At 37.9% G+C, this 25,424-nt stretch overlaps 1 protein-coding gene across 1 annotated transcript; it reads left to right on the top strand.

The window, feature by feature from the left end:
* Positions 1 to 2,363: 2,363 nt before the first annotated feature.
* On the top strand, positions 2,364 to 24,534 carry ZC3H15 (zinc finger CCCH-type containing 15). The gene is made up of 10 exons (XM_014835300.3): positions 2,364 to 2,640; positions 11,151 to 11,252; positions 15,839 to 15,950; positions 16,605 to 16,757; positions 17,189 to 17,280; positions 18,669 to 18,851; positions 20,680 to 20,826; positions 20,992 to 21,093; positions 21,851 to 21,974; positions 23,710 to 24,534. Exons 1-10 carry the CDS (start codon positions 2,566 to 2,568, stop codon positions 23,898 to 23,900), a joined length of 1,281 nt encoding a protein of 426 aa, XP_014690786.1. The 5' UTR covers positions 2,364 to 2,565; the 3' UTR covers positions 23,901 to 24,534.
* The last annotated feature ends 890 nt before the right edge of the window (positions 24,535 to 25,424 follow it).

Raw genomic sequence — 25,424 nt, forward strand, 5'->3', positions numbered from 1 at the left:
CAAGTTTATATTCCTGCTTTCTGGGTTATTTGAATTTGTAACCCCTAGACTACATCTTTAAACTTTGTTTTGTGGAAGTTTAGTTTGAATTATAAAGCAATAGAGTACAAGGTATAGCATTCCTAATCCTACTCTTGGAGACCACAAACAAGCAATCACCGCATTTCAGAAAACAGTGAATTCAATGAGTTAAACTTATTTTTAATCTATGAAAAAATGACTATGAGAGGAGAAGGTTATCAGAGCAGGTACTGTATTTAGAAAAGGATATTCTTCACTTGAGGCAAGAAAATATCTTTTTTCTCTGCCGAGATCACAACTTCAGAGCAGAAACAAAAGCAAAGGTCAGAAGTAGTGTTACCAAGCCCTAAGGGACCAGTGAGCCACAAGTGGGTCCTTTTGCCTGGAGCCCCTGGCACCAATAGAACGAGACCAGGTTTAGAATAGCAGAGCAGAAAGGTTATTCATCGAGCAAGGAACACAGGAGGTAAAGCCCAAGCTCTTAAACACCTCTCCAAAAGGAAGGTGAGCAGGGTTCTTCCGGGATGTGAAAAGGGAGTCGTCTCCACATCATCACTCTGGGCGAGGGCATTTGGGGCATGCGCAGATCTTCCCTTCCGGCGGACAACAGCTCTTGCACGTTTCCTTTTGCATACTCACCCCCATAGGCATCTTGAACCTTTCTAGTTTGGACTGATTCTGCTGTTTGGTCACCTAGCATTGTTCTGCCTTGGTTCCTATAAGCAAGCACAACTTAAAAACAAGCATTAAACATGGAAAATGTTTTAGGGACTTCTGTGGGTGACAGTAGAAGGCTATTAAGAACTATGAACCTGCAGCCACTATTATAATTTATGAGATTTTAGATTCCTTATAATTTCTCCCTATTTGTTACTTATAATTCATCGGTTTTATAAGAACGATTACGGGTAAAATTCTTCAAAAAAAACAAATGGCCCAAAGTATCTTTGGGGGCACTAAAAAGAGGAAGCTAAGGTAACTACATTCCACCCCCACAGTAAAGGCGAGGATCCCCAAAGAATCAAATAGATTATAATACTGAGTAAAGACGGAAGCAGGCTGGGTCCCTCTGTCCTCTGACAAGAACAACTACAAAAATAACAAAAGATAAACGAGGAAGTAAGTAAGTAAAAGACAGGGGAGTCTATCAACCTGGGATAGGAGCCCAGATGTAGTAAACTCCCTGTGTGTGTATATATATACATACACAGACACACACATACTTGGGATTCTTTGGCATTAGTTCATGTAGAAAATTACTAAGCAAATACTCAATTGCAGTAATTAAAGGGACTTGTAGTTTACTCCTTATGCGAATTAATGAAAATGATTAAAAACTCATCTAGAAAGATGATTCTTGGGCTCCACAATGCTCCCTAAAAGATACAGTTTAGACAATAATCACGGAACAAAAGTAACAGCCAAGTAATGTACATATTTAAAAGATAGTATTTTGGTTTGTACAAATATCAACGGGCCCCATTCATTCAAGTATCTTTTCAAACAAGACCTACTGTTGTAACGTTAGCGATAGGCATTTAGACTTTAAAGTCAGACTGCTGAAGTGAGAATCCCTGCCTCAGCCTTTTACATAACCTTGGGCATGTTTCTTCCTTTGTGTTTCATCTGTAAAATGTGAAGAGTAACAATTCCTACCTCAATGTCGTTGAGTAACTATATGAAATAATGTGTGCAATATGCCAAGGAGTTTCTGGACTTCTCAAGCACTTAATGAAGGCTGTCGAGGTGTGCTCTCCATTCTCAAACTAGGTTTGGTTAATTTCACATTGCAAAAGAGTTTTTAGGAATCATCTAGGCACTTTCCTAAAATCTGAAAATAACTTGATAAATATAGTAGGTCAGAATTCAAGTGTCTTCTCTGGGCCGCCATCCCTGGCGCTCTTCAAATGAAAGAAATTTTTTTCCTTTCTTGATAAATCTTCGCAGAAACCTAAAGCACACAGCACTCACCAGCCGGCCAACCCTGCCCTTCCAAGACAAGAGAAGGAGGGAACTGGGCCCGCCCACCAAGCAGCCTCGAGTGGCTGCGGCTTCTCAGTGGTCACTCAGGATGGGGGTGGTACAGGCAGGACCAGCAGGACAAACCTTCACTCGAGGCGAAGACGGACAAAAAGAGTCACCCATACTCGGCGAAAGGGAACGCGTAGGAAAGACACAAGTGCAGTGGGTTCCAACCCGCTTGCCCGGATTCGCCCTCAGGCCTGCCGCAACCTGGAAGCCAGGTGAACTACATCACGTGTGACGCACGGTCATTTTCCCACGTTCCGTCCCTGCCCCCTCCGTGCCGGCAGCGGCAAAAGCGCACGCGCAGCTCTGCTTCCGGGCCCCTCTCCTCGCTACCCACAATGCTCAGCGGCATCGACCTGTCGCAAAGGCCGCGTTTCGGCGGCGAGTGAGCGAGTAGCTTTCCGTGCGGTGCAGGGCGACGGCCGCCCGCGTCTTCCTCCTCCTGTTGCCGCAGGGCCGGGTCCCCTGAGGGTGTCCAGCTGCGCTTAAGTCTGGCAGGTGCCACCTGTCTCCGCAATGCCCCCCAAGAAACAGGCTCAGGCCGGGGGCAGCAAAAAGGCGGAGCAGAAAAAGAAAGAGAAGATTATCGAAGTGAGTACCCACCCCCTCCCCCACTCACGCCGCGAGCCCTCAGGGAAGCAGCCTCCCGGTTCCGCGCTGCCCGGTTCCTGCTCGCGTCTTCCGGGGCCACGTGTCCCTCCCTGTGGCTCTGGGTGACCCACTGCCCCTTCTCCCGTCCCCTGATGACGCTCGCTGCCTCTCATCGCCTCAGTGACGCTGCTGGCGCCCCCGCGCCCAGCCTTTGCCTCTCCGCCCACACGCCCGCCTTCCCGACCCTGGTGCGCCACCATCCCCTCGATGCCCGCCACAGGGTTTTGTCCTTCGCTAGTCCTCAAAATTGAAGACGTTTCTAGGCTTGTGTTTTAAAGAAAACGCTGCACGGGCTCAGGCCAGACTCTCTGTGGAAGGCCGATTTATGACGAGCCTTTGTGTCCTTTTTTTTTTTTAACCCATCACCTAAGAGTAGTAGTTACTTCTTTCAAGCCAACATACTGGTGCTTCGTGGCTTTTTTGACCCATCTTTAAAACTGTTTCAAGTTCCATAAGGAGTGGGGGTTTCATTCAGGTCGCAGTCCACCGTCTTGTACATAGCACTTGATACATATATTCAGAATTAATAACGCTCTAAAAGGGATTAGGTTTCGGTGCCACTACGTATCTTAAGTGCCCTATCGGAATTTATGTACGTGTTTGTCTGTATGATTATACATATGTGTACGTTTAGTGCTTTAACGTGAAGCCTCTAATGGCTGAGAAACGATATTGACGTTCTTAAATGTTTTGTTTGTCTTCTAACGACTGTATCAGTTTCTTAAAGAGAATGATCCATATCTGAGATTACATAAATGTATCATATAGCTCCCAACCATATATTTCTTCCCTCGATTTCTGCTATTAATCCTTCTGATAAATAGTTCCTCGTGTGCTCTGGATGTAATTGGAAAAAGCCATGACCGTTTTCCTGCATGAGGTACATCTGAATAATAGAAAGTCTTTTGTGGAATAGTTACTTGTTATTAGAATGCGACCCATATGCATCTTGGGTGTTTTGAAATGAGATGCTTATTTACAAATGATTGTTTTTAATATTTGGTGTTTATAGCCTTGAAAAATAACAGTGAAAGCCCTCAGGGCTTCATTGTGTAAAGCTAATCAGATCTTGTCTTTGTCGATTTTCACATAAAGTTTTGTTGAGGAAGATTCACCCTGAGCTAACATCTGTGTCATTCTTCCTCTGTTTTTTAGTATGTGGGCCACCAGCACAGCATAGCCCCTAACAGAGTGGTCTAGGTCTGCTCCTGGGAATCGAACTTGGGCCTCCTAAGCTGAGCACGCCAAACTTTACCACTAGGCTTCTGGGGCTGACCCCCAATTTTCACATAATTTTTTAAGTTGCTGATTTGACTTAACCAACATACAAAGAATTCTAGTAGCCTTGGCCAAGTTCCAACTCTGAAGCTGTATTTTTATGCCAGTTGGTACTAGTTAGAACTGTCGTGAAGTAGCATAGCTAGCAATTTAAAAACAGAATGACTGTCATCTTCACACCTGTGTCTGCTATCACCTTTTTGAACAATCTATACTCCTGGCACTTTGGTAGATCTCGGGATGGTCATCTGATGGCTTCAGTGCAGTGTAAACCAAGGGCATTTTTAGGGATGATGTTTTACTTGTCCGTTTCCTTTACTGAGGTTGAATTAACATGGTAGACCGTCATGCAAAGTAAGACTCCCATATAGGTGTGAAATGAAATGTTATGTGACAATTTACAGTACTCTTTATGTATTATTGAGCTTTACTATATGCAATTGTTTTATTTTTAATTGGTAGAACTGGTTATTTTAATTTTAGGGAATTATACATGAAAGTAATTTAATAGTATCCCATCAACTAAAAATGATAGGTATATGGCTCCATTCATCTTGTAACAAGGTTATTTTTAAGGTAAAGAGAAAGCAACTTTAGTTTCTTTAGTGAAGAATTTGCCAAAGAAAAGTGCAAAATAAGACAGCTACATTTTTTAACTCAACAAAAATATCCTAACAGAGTCGTGAAATTAAGCCTTGGGTTTTTTCCCCTACATTTAACTTGTATGATTGCTTTTTTTTTAAATGGTGGTGAGGTTTTGCAGACTCAAGTGTACTGCATAGATACCTGGTACCACTGGAGAGCTATAAAAATATTGTGAATTGTAGTGTTACGTTACATCATTTGTTGTAAAACTAGATTTATAGAGAATATTCTATTATCCAGCCTCGTTAGGAAACAGTATATTCCACTTTGTTCAGTACTATAGGTGACTCTTTTTTTTAACTTCCCTAAAGCTATAGCGTGTCTCAATGGTTATTGCAAGGAGTTAAGGAGAGGTATAACAGGCTTCTGAGTTGCGTTTCATACAGAACAGGACTTATATCAATTTTTGTGTAAATTTGTACAATTCCAGTTACTAGAAAGGGTTATTACCAAAGCACTTGAAAGGCAAAGTTAAATGTATTTTTATGACAAACTTTTTTGTGTGGAGGAGGATTAGCCCTGAGCTAACAGCTGCTGCCAATCCTCCTCTTTTTGCTGAGGAAGACTGGCCCTGAGCTAACATCGGTGCCCATCTTCCTCTACTTTATATGTGGGATGCCTAGCACAGCATCGCTTTACAAGCAATTCCATGTCTGGACCCAGGATCCAAACCGGCGAACCCTGGACCACCGAAGCGTAATGTGTGAACTTAGCCGGTGTGCCACCGGGCCAGCCCCAGTGACAAACTTATAATGAACATAATTGAAACATGGTTCATACTGGTTATTGATCTTTATGACTATCATAATTTTTGTCGAAAAATATTTCTTTATAATCTGTTTTGACGTGTAAAGACTAGTATTTATTTCAGAGTCTGGTTAATTTGGTGAGGTTTTGTAGAAATATGACCTGAAATTCTAAGTTGGTCAAAAATCGATAGTGGAACATACGAGTTTAAGCAGCACTTTTGGATAGACTTTAGAATAGGTGGTTGCCCTGCCTACCTGTCCCCTCTTCAGTACTTCTCTTGCTCCCGCTCCCACCACCATGGGCGCTTACTATAGAAAAACAACAGCAGCATATAGCTTTTGAGAACTCTAAGGAAAGGAAATAAAAAGAGGCATGAGAGACAGCATAATTTAATGAAAGAAGCACCAGCTTTGGGGTCAGATAGACCTGGGTTTGAGTCCGTATTTCAAATTAAAATTTCAAACTGTAGTTTTAGGCAAGTTACAATGACCTACCTGAACCACAGTTTCTTATCAGCAAAATGGAGCTACTTCCTCTGTTACAGAGCTGTAGGTTAAATGAGATGACATGTAAAACACTTGACATATGGTAGATATTCAGTAAATGGTAGCTGTCGTTATTAATATTGTAAGAACTGGCTAAGGGTAATAATAATTTGACTAAACTGCATTGTCTATGCAGTGCTTACTTTCTGTCACTTGAAATAATTTCCTTACATTCCCTGCATTTTTTTCTTTCCCTGTTGGGAGTCCCCAAAATTTCATGAATTCATTTGCATTAGTAAGTATTTTCTTTCTAAGGTGAGTCTGTCAAAAATGGTTATAATTCTGTTAGACACAGCTGTCCCAAATGGCATATACTATTTTCTTTCATATAGCTAAAATTTAATAAATTGAAGTCAGCTTTGAAAAGTAGAAGGTTTGATTATGAAAAGGGAGAAATAATCTTTGGGTTTAGGGCAAGCAAATAAAGGATGTCCTGCTAAGGTCTTGTAGCAGCAAGGAAGTAGTAATAGAGACCGATAGAGACGGGATCCAGGTGTGTAAAGGATGAAGCCAGAGAAATGATTGATTGCCAATGAAAAATTTCAACCAAGGTCAACTGTTGATTCCTTGAAGCTTCATTAACCAGCTGCAGAATATCCATTGAATGGATGGATAACAGAAGTACATTAGACAGTGCATGTGAGGGAAGAGTAATGAGGTAAAACAGTGCCAGCCTCTGTGTACCCTAGTGTCCTGAAAGGTAGACCCCTGTTATCTTGGAGCACTATTCATTATTGACCTGTCCTCCCACCCCCTTCCTTTTTTCAAACATCTTATTTTAAGGAGTGGAGGCAGGCCTGTAAAAGAAGCAGGATTACTTAAGGGTGGGAGGGGGAGAAAGGGTCAGTTTTAAGTGAAGTCTGGAATTCACTGGCTGTTCCGGCTCCTGGAGCCTCAGGGAGCCATCCTTTTCTTAGAGTTACTACCTGCTTTCTAAACTCCTTTATATTCAGTTTTCCAAGTCTGAAATACACAGAGTTCCTTCCTTATAACCTAACTTTGTTAATCCAGCTAGAATCACTGTTTCCCTCATTTTATTTTAACCGTGATTTGGGATCGATTGTAACCTCCAGTCTTCCCACGTCATATCCTCCCATCCCCAAATCTAGGTTAGTTTTTAGGTATGGGTCTGTCCTAAGGTCCAGAAAAAGGAAGGAAACCCTTTTTGAAGTACCCAAATTTTCAAACCATCCTATTTTCAAGAGGCACTGTTGGTGTCCCAGATCTACACTGTGGTATTCAGAAAGCTTTTTGTGTACCAACTGGCCCAATAACCGGACTAGGTTTCTCTGCGAAGTAGTTTTTCGTGGTAGAAAGACTAAAGACTTTGCTTGGAGTCCAGTACACCTTGGTTCAAATATCATCTGTGTCACTTAATAGTTAACACTTACTGGGCCAAAGACAGGTCTCAGTATTTGGGGAAAGGAGAGATGAGAAAAAAGCCATCTACAAGTGATAAATTTACCCAGCTCCTTTCATTCTCCCAGGGAGATAAGTAGTAGTACCCTTTTTACAATTGAGGAAAGAGGCACAGAGGTTAAATAATTTGCCCAAGATTACTGAACTGGCAAGTGGCAGAGCCAGAATTCAAACCCAGGAAGTCTGGCTCCAAAGTCCTTGCTGTTAACCGCTGTGTTATACTGTCTCTTCATAGTAAATCTTTTAATTTTCACAACAATCCTAAGAGGTTAGAGTGAGTCCCAGTTTACAAATAAGAGAACTGGCAAAGAAGGTAATTTACCTGGTTCTGTTTAGGGTTAGAATTTGGGCAGTCTGACTCCAGAGCTTATATTCTTATATTTTTACACTATAGAGCCTGCCCGTTATTAGCAGTATTACTTCAAAAGAATTGTTGGAAGTTTCTGGATTTCAGTATCCACATTTACAGAGTGAGATGATAGTACTTCATAGAACTGTTAAGAGGATTTAATAAAGTATATATTCAGAAGTTTATGTTTAGTGAATGCTAGATAAATAAGTATCCCCTATCTCTGTGGAAAAAATTTCAGAGCTCTAACCTTAGAGACTTTCAAAACATAGCTCATTCATTATCTCTTTAGACTGGTTAATTATGTGCTAAAGGAGTGTAATTAAACCTGAAAAACTGTTTTTCTTCTGGGATCTGGAGATTATACACATACCTCTATCAGAAGCTGTTTTCATGAATACTTTCTCTTCTAGTTGGCCAGGTTCTCTTAAAGTACTTTTTTCTTTCCTGAGTCTTCATGTATCATTATCTATCGTATTATTTGGCCTTGTTTATGGATGTTTGCTTGTTCTCTATGGTTACATAGGGACATAGATTGAACCCCATTTATGCTCTTCTTTAGTGAGGCATATGTAAATGCTGTTGCACTTTGCTCCTAATAATATTTTTATCTAGAGTTTTCCATCCCTCCCATGAAAGCTCATGTTTTGTAAAAGGAAAGTACAGTCGGCCCTCCATATCCACAGATAGAAAAGCCTACAAAGGCCTGTGGTAGTTGCATCTGCACTGAATCTATACAGACATTTTTTTCTTCTCATTATTCCCTAAACAATACAGTATAACAACTATTTATGTAGTATTTACATTGTATTAGGTATTATAAGTAATCTAAAGATGATTTAAAGTATACAGGAGGATGTCCATAGATTAAATGCAAATATTGTGCTATTTTATATAAGGGACTTGAGTGTTCGTGGATTTGGGTATCTGCAGGGGTCCTGGAACCAATCCCCTGAGGATACCAAGGGACGATTGTATAGCATTTCACACCTGGTAGCTGCATATGATCATTTCTGTCCATATGCCACATTATCCTTGACCATCTTTTCTTCTAATTGGATTGTGTTAAACTCTTATGTTTAAAAACAAGGGAAGCCAGCCATAAAAATCTCACTGCAGGGAATTTCAACTTGGATGTGCCTCTGACTACCTTTTTTATATGTATAACCTATAGAAAATTCACGTAGAACTTTTTAATATGGGATATTAAAACATGAGATAGATGGGGCCAGCCCAGTGGTGTAGTAGTTAAGTTCACATGCTCTGCTTTAGTGGCCCAGGGTTTGTGGGTTCAGATCCTGGGTGTGGACCTAGTACCACTGGTCAAGCCACACTGTGGCAGCATCCCACATAAAAAAAAATAAAGGAAGATTGGCACAGATGTTAGCTCAGGGCCAGTCTTCCTCACACACACTCACAAACTTGAGATAGGCATTTAAGTAGGGGAAAGTGAAGTTTTGGTATATGGATGGATATGGATGCAATGCATAAAGAGATATTTCCCAATGAGAAATAAGCTTTTAGAACTAAAACCCTCTTAAGAACGTAGAACTAAAACCTTCTTAAGAATGTAGAATGGTAAATAAAAAAATAAAAGAATGCAGAAAGGGCTATTTTATTGGTTTGAGATGCTATAAAATTATGTTGTGTGGGATGTTTTCAAATACTTACCCTATCAATACTGTTTTCCATTTCCAACTTGCCCACGTAGGTATGCAAGTATTCTGTACTTATGATATTCTTCCCATTACCACGTCCCTTCCCTTAGAAATAACCAAAATAAAGACTTTAAAATGGCCACTTAATTTATTTCAGACTGAATGCCTCTCAGAGGATCTCAGGTTACTTTCAAAAGTTCTGTGAAATTAGGAGACATCTATAATTTTGAACTTCAACAAATGAAGATTGATAGTGGATAGATGAGTTGGTGTCTGGCCTAGTAGAGCAAAACAGTCAGGCCTGAGTTGCCCACCTAGGAGTGTGCTATTGAGAAGCAAGTGGATTTGCTGTGCAGAATTCCAGGGAAGTCCAGCTGTGGGAGGCACTAGGTAATGCAGAAGGAGAGACGCTGAAAACTAGGGCCCTAAAAGTGTGAAAATAGCCGATAGTTCCTGTCTGCTACCACTCAGCCACATGATTACCCCTGCAAGAAACAGGAGGGGAGAAAAATAAGTCACGAGGCCTCTCTGCTTCTGGAACTCTAGGCACAGAGGAGGAGGGAGGGTGCTTAAAATGTGAGCCTGAAAATGGCCACTAAGGAGTCTGTGCAGTAAATGAAGAGGGACCTTCTTTCAACTGCTCTCCTCTCCAGTCCTTTAGCCAAGCTTATTGCTTTCCCAGCTAGAGGATCCTTCTCCAGAAAAACAGAAAAGACAGAGAAAAAGACTTCAGATGCCAGTGTTTGGTGGTTTCCTGACAGCCTTACCACCCATTCACCTTAGTGGGGAGCCCACTAGTCAAGGCTCCTGTATTAGTTTCCTAGGGCTACCATAAGAAATTGCCACAAACGAGGTGACTTAAAACAACAGACATTTATTCTTTCACAGATGTGGAGGCTAGAAGTCTGAAATCAAGGTCTAGTAGGGCCATGCTTCCTCTGAGTGCTCTAGGGAAGAATCCTTCCATGCCTCTTCCTGGTTTCTGGTGGCTTTTGGCAGTCCTTGGTTTGTGGCTGCCTCACTCCCCTCTCTGCCTCTTTCTTCACATTGCCTTCTCTGTGTCTGTGTGTCCTTTTCTCTCTTCTTATAAAAATACCTGTCATTGGATTAAGGGCCCACCCTAATCCAGTGTGACCTCATCTTAATCATTACATCTGCAAAGATCTATTTCCAAATAAAGTCACATTCTGAGTTTCCAGGTAGACATGAATTTTAGGGGAATGCTATTCAACCCGCTACAGCACCTCCTCCCCTCCCCCCCACACACACTTGTGCAAAAAACTAGTCTAGAACTTAATGTATCTTCGTATGCAGTATTCCCCAAAATGTGCTCAGTAGTACATAATCCGTCAGAATACTCTGAGGAAAATGCATTCTGAGGGAAAATAAGATTTGGAATTGTTGTCTGCTCAAGGCTCCAGGATATCTGGTGCTTAAGAACAAAAAGCCCTGTTAACCAAGCATTGTCCTAAACTTATTTGACTGTAGGACTTCTTATTCTGATATAACAACTCTGCACATCCTGTAGAACTGATGTTTTCAAACACACTTTGGGGGAAAAAGCAGCATAGAGTAACAGGTTTAATGATAGTTGTAAGTATGTATTGAATTGTAAAAAATCCTGGGTGATGTTTTGAGGTCATTTGTTGCCTTGACTTGATGTTTTAGTACTTTGCATGTCTGTATAGCCTAAGAAAGAATAATTTTCTTATCAATAAGTAAATGAAAGAATGATTTTTAGATATGACTGAAAAAATAGGTAAGAAATTAAATTGGTAACATATTTCTATACTCTTTCTCATTTAGGACAAAACTTTTGGTCTAAAGAATAAGAAAGGAGCAAAGCAACAGAAGTTTATCAAGGCTGTCACTCATCAAGTTAAATTTGGTCAACAAAATCCACGTCAGGTAAATAACTTAAATTTCTGCATTTTCTTCATATGGATGTGATGCAGCATCTGTTACATATAAAATATTTGATATTCTAATTGTATTTCAAAATGGAATCCTACTCTGTAAACTTTTCTGCATCTTGCCATTGTTTCTCAGCGGTACCTCTTAGGTATTCCTCCAAGCCATTTTATATAGCTCTAATTTATTCTAATGGCTGCATGCTGTTCTACAATGTCAATGTACTATATACCTCCATTTCACTATTTGCAAGTGATTACTTTATTTCCAGCTTTCTGACACTGAGAACATTTCTACAAGAAATGTCCTTGTACATATGTTCTTACATGTGTTTATGCTTTTATTTCTGTGGCATGAGTTATCTGGTGACACTTTTGCAAATTAAGGGAAATGGATTTCTAATCTTAATAAATTAAGTTTGCCTCATCACTTTCCCTGGAGATTGTAATACTTCACATTTTCATTTGCAGTGGGTGAGTTATAGGTACTAAAGTTCTTTTTAATGTTTTTAAATCTGGTAAGTATAAAGTAATACCTCATTTTTACTTTGTTTCCCTCACTACTAGTGACTTTGAGTATCTTTTCATATGCTTGTTGGCTGATTGGGTTTGTATTTCTCTGACTTGCCTATTCAAATCCTTTGCTTTTTTGGTTATTTGTCTTTTCTTGTCAACTTATGGAAGACACCTTTTGTCTGCATTTACGGATAATTTGTGATGTTTCTGTTATATTTTGTTGTACAACAATATTTAGTTTTTGTAATGTCAGATATGTCTAGTTTTCCTTTCAAGTGGTTAAGAGGTCTCCCCTGCCTCTAGATTGTGTGTGTTTTTCCTAGATTTTTTCCCTAATCATTTCACTTTCAGTCTGTAATTTCTCATATAAATTTATTTTGTATGTCACTAAGTTTATTTTCTTGCAAATGAATAACCACTTATACCAGCATCATTTTATCCTACTGAATTGAAATACCACTATTGACATATGTTAAAGTCTCAAATATGTTAAGATCTATTTCTGGATTCTCTTTTCTGTTCTATTTATTGTCTGTCCCTAGACAGTATCACATTGATTTTGATTATAATGGCCTAGTAACATGTTCTATTAGCTACTAAGGCATGTCTTTTCCCCCAGGTGTTACTCTTTTGCTATTTTTCTGGCCGTTCTTAGGCATTTATTCTTCCATATGAATTTTGAAATTATTTTATCCATTTGGCAATTCATTCAAAAAAATTAACCCCATTTTCTTCATGTTCTATAGATCTTCCACTTTCTTGAGTTTAAGATTTTATAGACATGGATCTTTATTTTAGAAAGTACTTTTTTCATCATCCTATCTCCTTTTCCTTAACTTTTGGAAACTCTTTTTTATTTTCCATCTGAAATTATCAGAAATATTATATACTCATGAGATGGTTAACCCCTGTCTGAAAGAAATTTCTCTCACTCGTGCTGTCTACAAATTGGTACTTCTAACACTTTCCTTTCTCATACACACAGCTTGATTCCAGAGCCAGAAACTATTCATCTTCCACGCTGCTAACTTAGTAGCCTGGTTTAGTAAAAATGTATGCTCAGGGCTCGGAGTCAGATCACCTTGGGTATGAGTCTCCCATCTTATTTGTTATGTGATCTTAAATTATTTAGCGACGCTGGTCTTTATCTGTATAGTGGAAGGACAGTTAACCCTTATAAGTTCCCTATGGTGATTAAATGGGAAGATAATGTCTATCTTCTGGTGTAATACAGATGTGTAAGAAGAATTCACGTTCTTCCCTTATCTCCTTTTCAATCCTCTGCCTTCTCCCTCTACTTTTTCTTCTTGTGGGAAGTATATTGACTGATAATTTCAGATTTCACAGACTTGAGAAAGCCATAAGATTTGTGGTCATAGTTAGGTTTGATAGTACATTCAGTATTATATTTTTGATCATTTCTTGGGTACCTGGGCTTTTATCTGCAAACATGAGGTGCTTAACCACCATATTTAATATTGGAAAGGAGCGGCAGTCCTGCTGTTAGAGCTGGGCAAGAGGTGCCCCACCGTAGGCCTTGTGCTGTCGAGGACGACCCTGCTCTGTGTCTTCTTCAAACATAGCTCTCCCCATAGGCAAGGAGTTAGTGAGGCCAAGGGGACATGCCCACCCAGAGTGTGTACTAGCCCCCCTCCACAGCTCAGGGCCTGCGAAAGTCACGTTTGCCCATATCCATCTTAGGGTATACTGTGCTGCCAGTATGCCTGAAGTAGTCGAAGGGAGGGTATGTGCCTGGAGCATGGACAGGGCCCAGATCCCTACTGTGTCCGCCTCATCACCTTCCACCTCCTTGCACATACATGGTGGGATGAAACTCAGGGTGGGAATAGGAGGAGCTGGGAGTTGACTCTTGCTTTACTGCCTTGCTTCAGAGTAGAACTCCGTGGAACCTGAGTGTTTTAAATTTGAACGTGTCTTTCCAGATCATCAGGTATATTTGTCAAGTAGGGATACAAACCATATTTTATTTAACTTTAGTTTGATTTCTAGCTTATAAACATCTACAAAAATAGTTTGCAGGCCTCTGTTGTATTCTTCCTCTGGGCCCCAGAAAGGTATGAGTGGGCCTGATGAGCAAAGTATACTTTTATTAAAAATAGTGACTTAAATTTCTTCTTTTTAAAAATTTTTTCCCATTTTTCTATTTAAGCATACCCACCACATAGTCAGAGTCAGGATTTGGAATGACTTTAACCTTATCATAGCATTTGGCCACTCCCTTCCTGAAATTGCCTCTTCCTTGAATACTTTTTTATCCTAGATTTCTGCCTATTTGTTTGATGTTTCTTGGTCTTTTCAGTGGGCTTTTTATAGATTCTGTTGGCTCATTTAATATTGGTATTCTTCAGAGAACTGTGAACTTTTTTGTCACTTTATTTGCTGTCCTTGAGTGATCACATACACACCCAAAGTTTTAATTGTTATATGTAAGCTGCTATTTCTAAAATCTTTCTCTTGAAATAGACCCTCTCTCCAGAAATCAAGATTCATGTCCAGCTGCCTTCTAAAAAGCTCCACCTAGATGCTCTGTAAGCATCTCATATTCAGTACAGTCATGCACCACGTAATGATGTTTCAGTCAATGACAGATCTCACGTACGACATGGTCCCATAAGATTAGTGCCATATAGCCCAGGTGTGTACTAGTCTGTACCTTCTAGGTTTGTGTGAGTACATTCTATGATGCTTGCACAACAACGAAATCTTCTAACAGCACGTCTCAGAACATATCCCCATCACTAAGCGACGAGTGACTTTATATCTAAAACTGAGCTCGTGTCTTCCTCCTACCCTGAAACCTGTTCCTCCTGTATTCCCTGTCTTGTTTAACAGCACTAACCATACATGTGATAATCCTAGACTATTTCCTCTCTCTTATACTTCGTGTCCACTCAGTCACTTAGTTCTATCAGTTCTGTCTCCTTAAGAACTCTGTCTCGCCCCTTTTCTCCCTCCTCTCGACTAATGCCTCTTTGAAGCTCTTATGTTTTCTTGCCTGCAGCAATTGCATCAGCCTCCTACTTTTCCTCGCCTTCATTCTTGGGCTGCTTCTAGTCCATCCTTCACAGAGTTGCCATCGTGATCTTGATAAAATACAATCTGATTGTGTCACTGCCTTATTTTAAACCCTTGTCTTATCCTGTCACCTACTGATACAGACCAAACTTCTCATTGGTGTTTCTCATACCTTGTTCCTTCTGGTCCCTGTGTCTTTGCAGTGGCTGGCTGTTTCTGCATTCCTGTTCTTGCCCATCAGAAGAACTGTCCATAAGATATTAGCTCGGTCTAATTTTCTTAGGCATATAGGCATTCCTTGTTCCCAGAGCACCATGTATTATATTATGGTTGTTGACATGTCTGTCTTCCCACTAGATTCTGAGCTTCTTTAAATAAGCATCTTTGTCTTTTCATCTTTGTATTCCCTGTCATCTAACATAGGACCTGACATATAAATGTTTGGATGAATCCTCTAATCATATTAGGTATGTAAATCATATGCTTGGAACTATATCATATGTGATGTTTGTTTTGTTGTGTTGATTAATCTCCCACATTGACCTTACCCAACATTTTTCCACAAGGAAAAGTATTTTGGGTGGTTCAGTTCTTTATTATGTGGGACCGCACATTTCAGGATGTTTGCATCTCTCATCTTCTAAACACACCCACATGTTTCTGGGGAGTAGGTTGTTGTCACAAGAAGAAAATCTCAGGTGAGAACCATTTGCTAAAAATGCTGGGCATGTAGCAAATGCTTAATAAATGCTTATCACTGTAAGTTTTTGAATATGCTTTTAACTTAGCATGGTACCATTCATAGATTTTTTTTAAAGTCAGCTGCTACAAGATTTGGCAGTTTCATTTAATAGCTTAACCACACCATTTAATACATACTGAAAGGCCCTTGTAACACTGATATTAAAAGGTAAGGACTATATACATGTAAATATAAAAATGTCTTTATGTTAGTGATATTATATACATTACTATATAGTTAAAACTATTATATGAAATCAAATTTACATATTATACCTGGGAATATTATAGGTAGCACAAAGTGAAGCTGAAAAGAAATTGAAGAAAGATGATAAGAAGAAAGAATTGCAAGAGCTAAATGAGCTGTTCAAACCTGTAGTTGCTGCTCAAAAAATAAGTAAAGGTAAACTTTAAATTTCAGAAATGTTGTTTTATCAAATGTAATTTATGTTTAAAAACTCTTAATTTGTTTCAGTGTTTTTTCTTCAGCATATAAACCAATTGTGTCTACTGTGAAAATGATACTCCCTTTGTCAGAATTACCTATATTAATTACTTTCTTAATGGTTCCTTTATATATGTCCACAGCTATGTCATTGTACAATTAAAACTCCAGCCATTAGCCCCTGATTTATGTCAAAATTAAGAATTCAGGCAGCCTACTAGTTGATTTATAATATCCAGTCTTTGGTAGTAGCCCAGGCAGACCTATGGTTGTATGAAGTCAGTCTCAAACTCTTGGCTGTATGCCTCTGTTTATGTTTCTCTTTTGCCTCCTGCCTCATTGACTCCAACTAGACAAGTAACTGTGCAGTAACCTATGTGTTTGATTTACCACCCCTGCCCCCTTGTTTGGTAAGAATAAAAGAAACAGAATGGATATAAAATACTATAGAAAGAACTTAAATGTCTTACTAATCACCTATACGTAGTATTTTCCTTTCAGATTAGTGAATGGAAAATAGCAAGTTAACCAAAAGTAATTATATCTCAGGTGGAAGCTATACTTTATGATCTGTCTGATTGTAACGCAAATACTAAATGCCCCTTAACATAGGTGCAGATCCCAAATCTGTGGTATGTGCGTTCTTCAAGCAAGGACAGTGTACTAAAGGAGATAAGTGTAAGTTCTCTCATGACTTGACTCTGGAGAGAAAGTGTGAAAAGCGAAGCGTTTACATTGATGCAAGAGATGAAGAACTTGAAAAAGGTATTTTTTTTTTAAGTAAATAGCTATTAGTTTTGGTTTGTTGTTACAAAAATATTTAGTACCTTGAAGAATATTTTGGTCTTAGTAGGACAAACCTCAGTAGGTTTGTAAAGAATGATTATTATTTTCCAGTAAATCTGAACTTACCACATTATACCCTTTAGTTAAGTAAATGAAGATGTTTTAAAGTCAGTGACTTATTTGGATTTGTTTCTCACCCTTTCTTCTAGTATTACCTTCTCATTTGCCTAAACTACTTAAGATTTTGGTGAATAATCTTACAACAGTGTTTATTCCTACCTTTGGTGTATTAAAGAAAATGTGTTAGGTCATAAGTCTTAGAATACAGCTTTCTTGTCTAAGGAGATATGCGATGTGGTTTGGGAACAGTAAAATTACAATATTTAGTCTTCATATCTCCTTTTATTTAGATACTATGGATAATTGGGATGAGAAAAAACTGGAAGAAGTAGTGAACAAGAAGCACGGTGAGGCGGAAAAGAAAAAACCAAAAACTCAAATAGTATGTCCTTTTCTTGAATTGAGTTGCTGTGGTATTTATCATTAGGGAGAATTATGTGGCAAGGTATTTGCTGCTGTTTTCTACTGGATTATTCTTTAAGTTATTGGATCTTTTTATAAAGATAGGGAACATCAAGCTTTGTTCTTATGCATGTAGGTTATACAAAATTAGATTCTTGTTCAGAAGTAGTCTGAAAATCATGTGACTGAAGTCCTTTAGATGCCATTTTCTGAAGTGACCTTACTTTCTCAAATAGTAGCCAGTCACATACTCAGATAAGAATTCTTCCTTATTTTTGGTGCAAAATGAATAGAGGGAGAACTGTTAAACTAACCCACTTAATTAATAACTTGTTCTATTTTAATGGTGGGGAGACTTACAATCACAAAGGTGAAAATATTGTTACATATGAATTGCAAAATGAGTTTTTGGTAGGTAATGGCCCCTATATTGCAGGAAATGTACTTTTAAAACTTGGTGCCTTATTTCTCAGACCCTGCATTCATGTCCACATATTTATCTGTAGTGCAGGTACAATGAAAAACCTTGCTTGCTAAAATAATTCTAAATACTAGTTTTACTTAGATCTGTTCTGTTTTTTTCAGGAAAGGAATATTGTTTATTAGTTAATTTTTCCTTCTTATTTGCAGAGTTTATTCCCTGAGGCTTCAATACACTTGCATCTTGCACACATTCATGTTTTGAAGGGTCACTATCCTTTGTTTTCCTTTTGTACCTTGCTTCCTTCTTAGATGTAAGAAATTGTCTACAGGGGCCAGCCCCTGTGCCTTGGTATGCTCCACTTTGGCAGCCCAGGTTTGGTTCTCAGGCGTATACCACTTGTCAGCAGACATGCTATGCCGGTGACCCACATACAAAATAGAGGAAGATTGGCACTTGGCACAGGTGTTAGTTCAGGGCGAATCTTCCTCAGCACCAAAAAAAAAAAAAAAAAGTTTATAATTTCAGGTAATTCAAATAGTGTTTATTATTATTACGCATGTGATTAGTTTTTATGAAAGATCAAACCAAAACAAAATCATTGGTTTTATTTTTTATAACCATTTATATATTTTCTCATTTAAAAATCAGACTTTCAGGTTACATTTACAAAGGTTAAACTGAGGCAAGTCCTTTTTGTATAATTTTAAATTTGGAACATTGTTGAAACTAGAAATTTTATATAGATCCTTTCTAAAGGGAATTTACCATTGTATTAAGTATTTTAAGATTAATTTATGTGTGCATTTCTGCACAAAGGATGCTCTGTACATAAGTGGTTTGCCTAGGATGTGAATAAGAATGTAACTTGTTCACATGCTTATGAATTTACCTTGGAAATGAAGTACAGTGAGCCAGTACTTGTAATAGTATTATTGTCTCTGTAGGTGTGCAAGCATTTCCTTGAAGCTATTGAAAACAACAAATATGGCTGGTTCTGGGTATGCCCTGGAGGAGGTGATATTTGCATGTATCGTCATGCACTTCCTCCTGGATTTGTATTGAAAAAAGATAAAAAGAAAGAAGAGAAAGAAGATGAGATTTCATTAGAAGATCTAATTGAAAGAGAGGTAACTAGTGTCTTTTTCTTACCGTAAAAAAACTAAAGCAGAGGCCGGCCCCGTGGCCAAGTGGTTAAGTTCCTGTGCTCCGCTTCGGCAGCCCAGGATTGCGCCAGTTTGAATCCTGGGTGCAGACATGGCACCGCTCATCAGGCCATGCTGAGGCAGGACCCACATGCCACAGCTAGAAGGACCCACGACTAAAATATACAACTATGTACTGGGGAGATTGGGGGAGAAAAAGCAGAACAAAAAAAGAAGATTGGCAACAGTTGTTAGGTCAGGTGCCAATCTTTAAAAAAAATTTTTTTTAATAAAAAAACTAAAGCAGTATTTATTGTGAAATTCTAGTATTTACCACTTGGGGGCAATAACATGTTATAAAAGGGGAAAAAAATGACATTTCCCAAAGTTGCCTTACTCTACTCTTTAATTATTCTTGTATATCTAAAGTGTAACCCTAACCATAATTATTAGCCAATCCTGACATTAATTTTAGAATTATGAAACAATTTTTAGGTACTAGCCTCTGGCTTATTAAATAAATTGTTTTCATAAGATTGATACAGTAGTATATCACTTCATTAAAATGCTTAATCACTATTCAGACTGACTGAACTTGAAGTTTTAGATGTTTTCCCTGATGTCTTATTTTTTCACCATTTTACTAATCATTAACATGTATGGAAGGAGACAACTCCAACAACTACAGTTTTTCAGTTGTATGTTTTAGTATCACCTGTGGACTCAAAATACTCAATCTGCCGATAGAGGGGAATGACTCTCGAAGAGAATCTTCAGCTACTCATTGCTGGCTCAGCACAAGAGTTTTAATCTATGAGTTGGCAGATGTAGCGCTTGGGAGTGACATAAAAATGTTGAGATTATTGGAAATACTAGATTTAGGATTGTGTATTTGAAACTGTATGCATTTTTCCTTGACTTGGATAATCTAAATGTATAAATGTCTCATGTTGGGGTTATATACATTTGTTCTTAAATGGACATGGTTTGGTGTCTCAGACAGGAGGCAATATACTATAAAAGAAAATGTAGGCTTTGGAATCAGGTGTATTTGGGATTATTTGTATCCTGATTCACACACATATTAGCTGTTAACCTTTGGTAAATTTTCCATCACCATCTATTTGCTTATTTGTGGAGAGCAATGTGTTAGCATATGTGTATAAAGCATTTAACACAGAATACCTGGCAGATGTTCACTAAATAGTATTTTTCTGTATGTTTATTACTTGATTATTGGCCCTGAGAAGCAAGTAGTGTTTTTTTGCTTAGTTTTTGCTCATCTCCTGAGGAACACAGATGAAACTTGGATATCATCATGGTGCTTTTCATATTTACTGTTTTCAGCAATTATGTTAAAACAATTTCTCATGACAAGTTTTACTCACTTTCAATTTTGAAAAGAAATCTAGCTTCGAATAATATGTTTTATAATGTTTCTATCTCTGGACACTCATTTTGCTCATTGCCATGTAAAATAAAAATAAATAAGTTTGGGGCCGGCCTGGTGACATAGTGGTTAAGTTTGTGTGCTCTGCTTCAGTGGCCCAGGGTTTGCAGGTTCGGATCCCTGGCACAGACCTAGCACGGCTCATCAAGCGATGCCGTGGTGGCATCCCACATAAAATAGAGGAAGATTGGCACAGATATTAGCTCAGAGACAATCTTCCTCACAAAATAAATAAATCAGTTTATTCTAACCTTAATGTCTTTATAACAGTCATAGGCAAAGACTTAATTGCATTTAGAGAAAACTGTTAAATGCTATTATAGGTGACTTTGAGGGGAAAACTTAACTCTTTTATCTTTGCAGCGTTCTGCCCTAGGTCCAAATGTTACCAAAATCACTCTAGAATCTTTTCTTGCATGGAAGAAAAGGAAAAGACAAGAAAAGATTGATAAACTTGAGCAAGATATGGAAAGAAGGAAAGCAGACTTCAAAGCAGGGAAAGCATTAGTGGTATGTCCCAAAATCACCCAAATAGATTCCTTTATGCTTTCTCTCATTTTATAATTTCTGTGTCGTGCAAGAGTTTATCCTTATTTAATAGGTGTATGTCTAAAATCAGTGACCAAGAAATGTTGGAATTTTGTCCTGAGTTTATATGTTTGTGTATCTGAATAGATCAGTGGTCGTGAGGTGTTTGAATTTCGTCCTGAACTGGTTAATGATGATGATGAGGAAGCAGATGATACCCGTTACACACAGGGAACAGGTGGTGATGAGGTAAGAGAGAGCTTTGGCACCTTGTCTCCTCATGTTGATGGAGAGAAACAACAGAGTGTGGCAATAGAGCGGCATGGTTAAGAGTACCAACTCTGGGCCCCCATTCAAATCCTGACTCTAACCCGGGAAATTCCCTACACTCTAGGCCTCCACCCTCATCTGTAATACCCACATAATGATGAGCCCCACATCACAGGGTACTTGGGAGAATTAAATTAGGTAATAATTTATATTTACTTATAGGTCTTTATAGAAATTAGGACAGTGCCTGGTATATAGTTAAGTGCTTATATATGTTAGCTATAAAAAGTATGTGTTTTATTCTCCCTCTGAAAGAAAAAAGATTTTTGTTTAATATTTTATACTAAAAAAAACATAGGACAGAGACTCTAAATAGTACAGAGTAGGGAGCAGGAGACAATAGCAGCGTCAGTTGGTTGGAGGCAAACTTAGTAATAGCAGATGGCTAACTGTTCATTTTTTGTATGGTTATAAAACTCTGACTTATTTGAGTTGAAATATTAGAATATCATACTCGTGTAAAAATGTGATGTCAGAGGAAGAAACTTCAAATATGCCATTGCTATTCTTTTTTCAAGAAGTTTAGAAAAAGTGAATTTTGGCAGTAGTCAATTGTTTGTTTTCACTTGGCATTAATAATTTGTTTCATTAAAATAAATGTCGCAGGTAAAAGGCAAGTAATTTATGAAAACTTTTTTTTATTAGTAACAACTTTCTTTTCTATATATTTTTAAAGGTTGATGATTCAGTGAGCGTAAATGACATAGATTTAAGCCTGTACATCCCAAGAGATGTAGATGAGACAGGTATTACTGTAGCCAGTCTTGAAAGATTCAGCACATATACTTCAGAAAAGGATGGTAAGTATGCTAACTTTTGTGTAATTCTAAGAACTGGGAATCTGTGCAAAGGGGTTAGACCAGCCTTGGCAAACGTAGATGCCTGCGTGTACCAGACTGGTAACATAAATGTGTGGTTTGGCTGTAGAAGTGAGTGGCTGGGTGGATACTGAAGTCATTAACTGAAACTAAAAGGGGACGAAAATGAGTTTAGAAATGTAGCTAATGAGTTCAATTCGAGACCTCATGACTTAGAGATATTTTGGTTATCAAAAGTGGCATTGTCTAGGATACTTTGTGGACATTCGCAGGAGGGAAAGGTTTGAAAGTCATCTGCACTGGTAGCTGAGAGGGAATGAACTCACCTAGGCAGAATACATAGGATGTGAACATTCTAGAACACGCTGCAAAACATCAGTGTTTTAGAGTAGTCAAAAGAGGGAAAGCTTGGGAAAGACACTAAGAAGGACAGAGAAAAATTAAGAGTTTCCAAAAAATCAAGTAGGCTAAGAATTGGAAATAATTCTTAGTTGCAGTTAGGAAAAGAGTTGTAGGAATAGGGTGCCAGTTTTCATTAGGACTGCAGTAATATAAAGAATGAAGACAAAAATCAGTACAGACCACTCATTCTTAAGAACTTTGAGGGGAGACAGGGTCATGGGAAGGGCTTTTTAGGATATGGGAAATCTAAATATATCTGTAGGCCCTAGTAAAAGGATCTGGGAGAGGAGGGAAAATTGAAGATGAAAGGGTATTGGTTATAGAAGCAAGATCTGAAAGTATAAATAATGAGTTCAGTTAAGGGTGAAAATTATAGTTACATCTAATTGTACCTTGAGTAAGGAGTTTGAAGAGAGAAGTAAAAGTTTGGCATGGTTGCTATGAGAGAAAAAGGTAGAAATCAAGGCAAAAGTTGAGCGAGAAAAAGCTAAACCTTATTTTTACAATAAAGGAGTCCAAGTATAACTTGAAAAGCTTGACTGCCCTCCTGAGATCTGAAAATGCTGTCAGATTTTATCTTAGTTCCAGTCTGCAGACTCATTTGCTCCTTTTAGAAGTCAGGCTTTGGTGAGAGTAGGCACAATTTCAAGTACTTAGAGGTTATAATCTCCAAGACTGTCATCAGAGATGTTTGAAATAGCAAAAATCTAAATTAGGCTATTAAAAATTGTCTTTGTGTAAATATTGGTGTCACTGAACAAGAAAAAGCAGCATTTTGTTCTCAATAGTTTATAGCCTGTAAGGAAAAGTAGCTGCATAGCCCTAGGTTCTTTTTTCACAACTTGATGACAAGATGAAATGTTTCTGGATTGACACTCATTTACAGCATTACAACTATGTGACTTAACTACTATTTGCAAAACTAAAAGCTAAGTAGCTGCTTATATCATAAACATTTTTAAATTCTATAAACCGTTTATTCAGACAAAATATTATGTGGAAGTTGACTTTTTAAAAACCTAATTGCTAGATCATGTAGGGAACACAAAGTTATATAAGATAAATCTTGCCCTCAAATGTGTGAACCATTAAGCAGTCAGATGTCTACAGTAAAAGACATACTTTATACTAGGTATATATAATTGGTACAAATAAGCTCAGAAAAAGAAAGATCAGCCCTTGTTGGAGTAATCTTAGGGAAGGTTTTCATGGAAGAAGGAAAAGAGGAAGTGTAGTATCAGTCTGTGACTGTCAGTTGCTAATGTAATAGTGTTTTCTGTTTCTAGGCCTTATTGATTTCAATTTTTGTTTTTAGAAAACAAATTAAGTGAAGCTTCCGGAGGTAGGGCTGAAAATGGTGAAAGAAGTGATTTGGAAGAGGACATTGAAGGGGAGGGACAGGAAAATGGAGTCATCGATGCTGTTCCTGTTGATGAAAATCTTTTTACCGGGGAAGATTTGGATGAACTAGAAGAAGAATTAAACACACTTGATTTAGAAGAATGACACCAAACAGTCAAGGAAAAAATTAAGCCGGCTCAGCATGAGTTGAAATTGACTACATTAATATTTTTCCACCTAGAATTCTTCAACAAGATGTTTATTTCCCATGCTGATTCTGGAGGGCTTACTCTTCCTCCAAAAAAGGAATATTCTCCCTACGTCTTGTCTTCTGACTTTGGCTACATCTCATAGTAAGTTCAGAGTAGTTCATGATAAATTGAAAATATAATGGTCATTGCAGAAAATGATTGATTGTTGTAACTGTCCACTCAAGTAGGAAGTGTAACTGCTTTTCCAGCTTTTGATTTTCATTGGGCATGTGTTATTACAAGGACAACATAAATTTAAGTTTAAAATACCCTTCATTTAACACAGTTTTTAATGAGTGGTTTCATTTCCTTTGTATTCATATGTTTAAAAGACTGCCTAAAATATGAGCACTGTACTTCATAAAGGAAACTACATATGCAGATTCAGTATTGTTTATCTTTGGACAATTAGATGGACATATAAAATGAAACTTCTTTAATCTGACAGGATCAGCTGCAATGCCCTGTGTTAAACTGTTTTAAACTTTTTCCTCTTTTTTGCCAATAAAGTTGTAAATAAAGACCATCATACATTAAAATCCAAATAATGGGCCTTTTTTTTTTTTTAAGTTTTTCTATGAAAGTTTTCTTAGCATTTCTAGCTTGAGGATTTTAACTTAATATCTCTTATGGTTAGTTAACAATCACAGAAGGCACAAACATTTAAAGGGTTCTCTTAATAGTGATTACAGAACTGTGTAGACTACTGACAGTACTACTGTGAGTTCAGTAACACTTATCTTGAAAAGAGACTACAGGTGATGTTATATGAAAGGGTAATTCATGGACTGATACATCATCAGCCTCATTGAATATCACCTACAGTTGAACCAAACACTACTTAAGCATTGTTGTGGAGATCCATGATGATAGTACATACTAACCTTTGATTACTCTGTTTGGAAGAGTGTAAACAAATCTGCCTTTGACGTTGAGATCCCCTGAAAAATTAGGGTGATACTTTTAAAATGGACATAATTTGCTAATGACATGCTTAGTACTAGTTATACTTTATTATCATTTTTATGTAAATATAGTTTCTAATAGTAATGCAGTGCTGCTTTTGTTATTTGCACATGTAAATGGATTTTAAGGCATCTAACCTAATAGCACTAAAATGTCAGGTGACCTGGACCCTAATCTTGTTTCTGTCTTAGCTAAGTTGTATGATTTTCACATCTCTGGATCTTAGTTTCTTTATCTGCGTATAGAAGTTAAACTTCTGAATTGTAAAACTTAAGAAAAAATGATTGTAAATCATGTCAAATGGTAGCATCAATATTGATAAAGAAATTGACTGCCTAGCTATTCAGTATTAGTACTATAATTGACATTTTTCAAATGTAGAATATCATGAGCCAAGTTTATTTCCATCTACAATGAAAGTGTACTTAAATACTTTGTATATAAAAAAGACTGCTTGAGGTTTAAAGTTGAT

This window comes from Equus asinus, chromosome 4, assembly GCF_041296235.1.
Source record: "Equus asinus isolate D_3611 breed Donkey chromosome 4, EquAss-T2T_v2, whole genome shotgun sequence".
In the NCBI taxonomy this organism is placed as follows: Eukaryota; Metazoa; Chordata; class Mammalia; order Perissodactyla; family Equidae; genus Equus; species Equus asinus.

Coding starts and splice junctions, on each gene's coding strand:
- ZC3H15 (XM_014835300.3), top strand. CDS start 2,566: ATGCCCCCCAAGAAACAGGCTCAGGCCGGGGGCAGCAAAAAGGCGGAG. Junction 17,281..18,668: donor AAAAACCAAAAACTCAAATA/GTATGTCCTTTT, acceptor TTGTCTCTGTAG/GTGTGCAAGCATTTCCTTGA. Junction 21,975..23,709: donor ATATACTTCAGAAAAGGATG/GTAAGTATGCTA, acceptor TTTTGTTTTTAG/AAAACAAATTAAGTGAAGCT.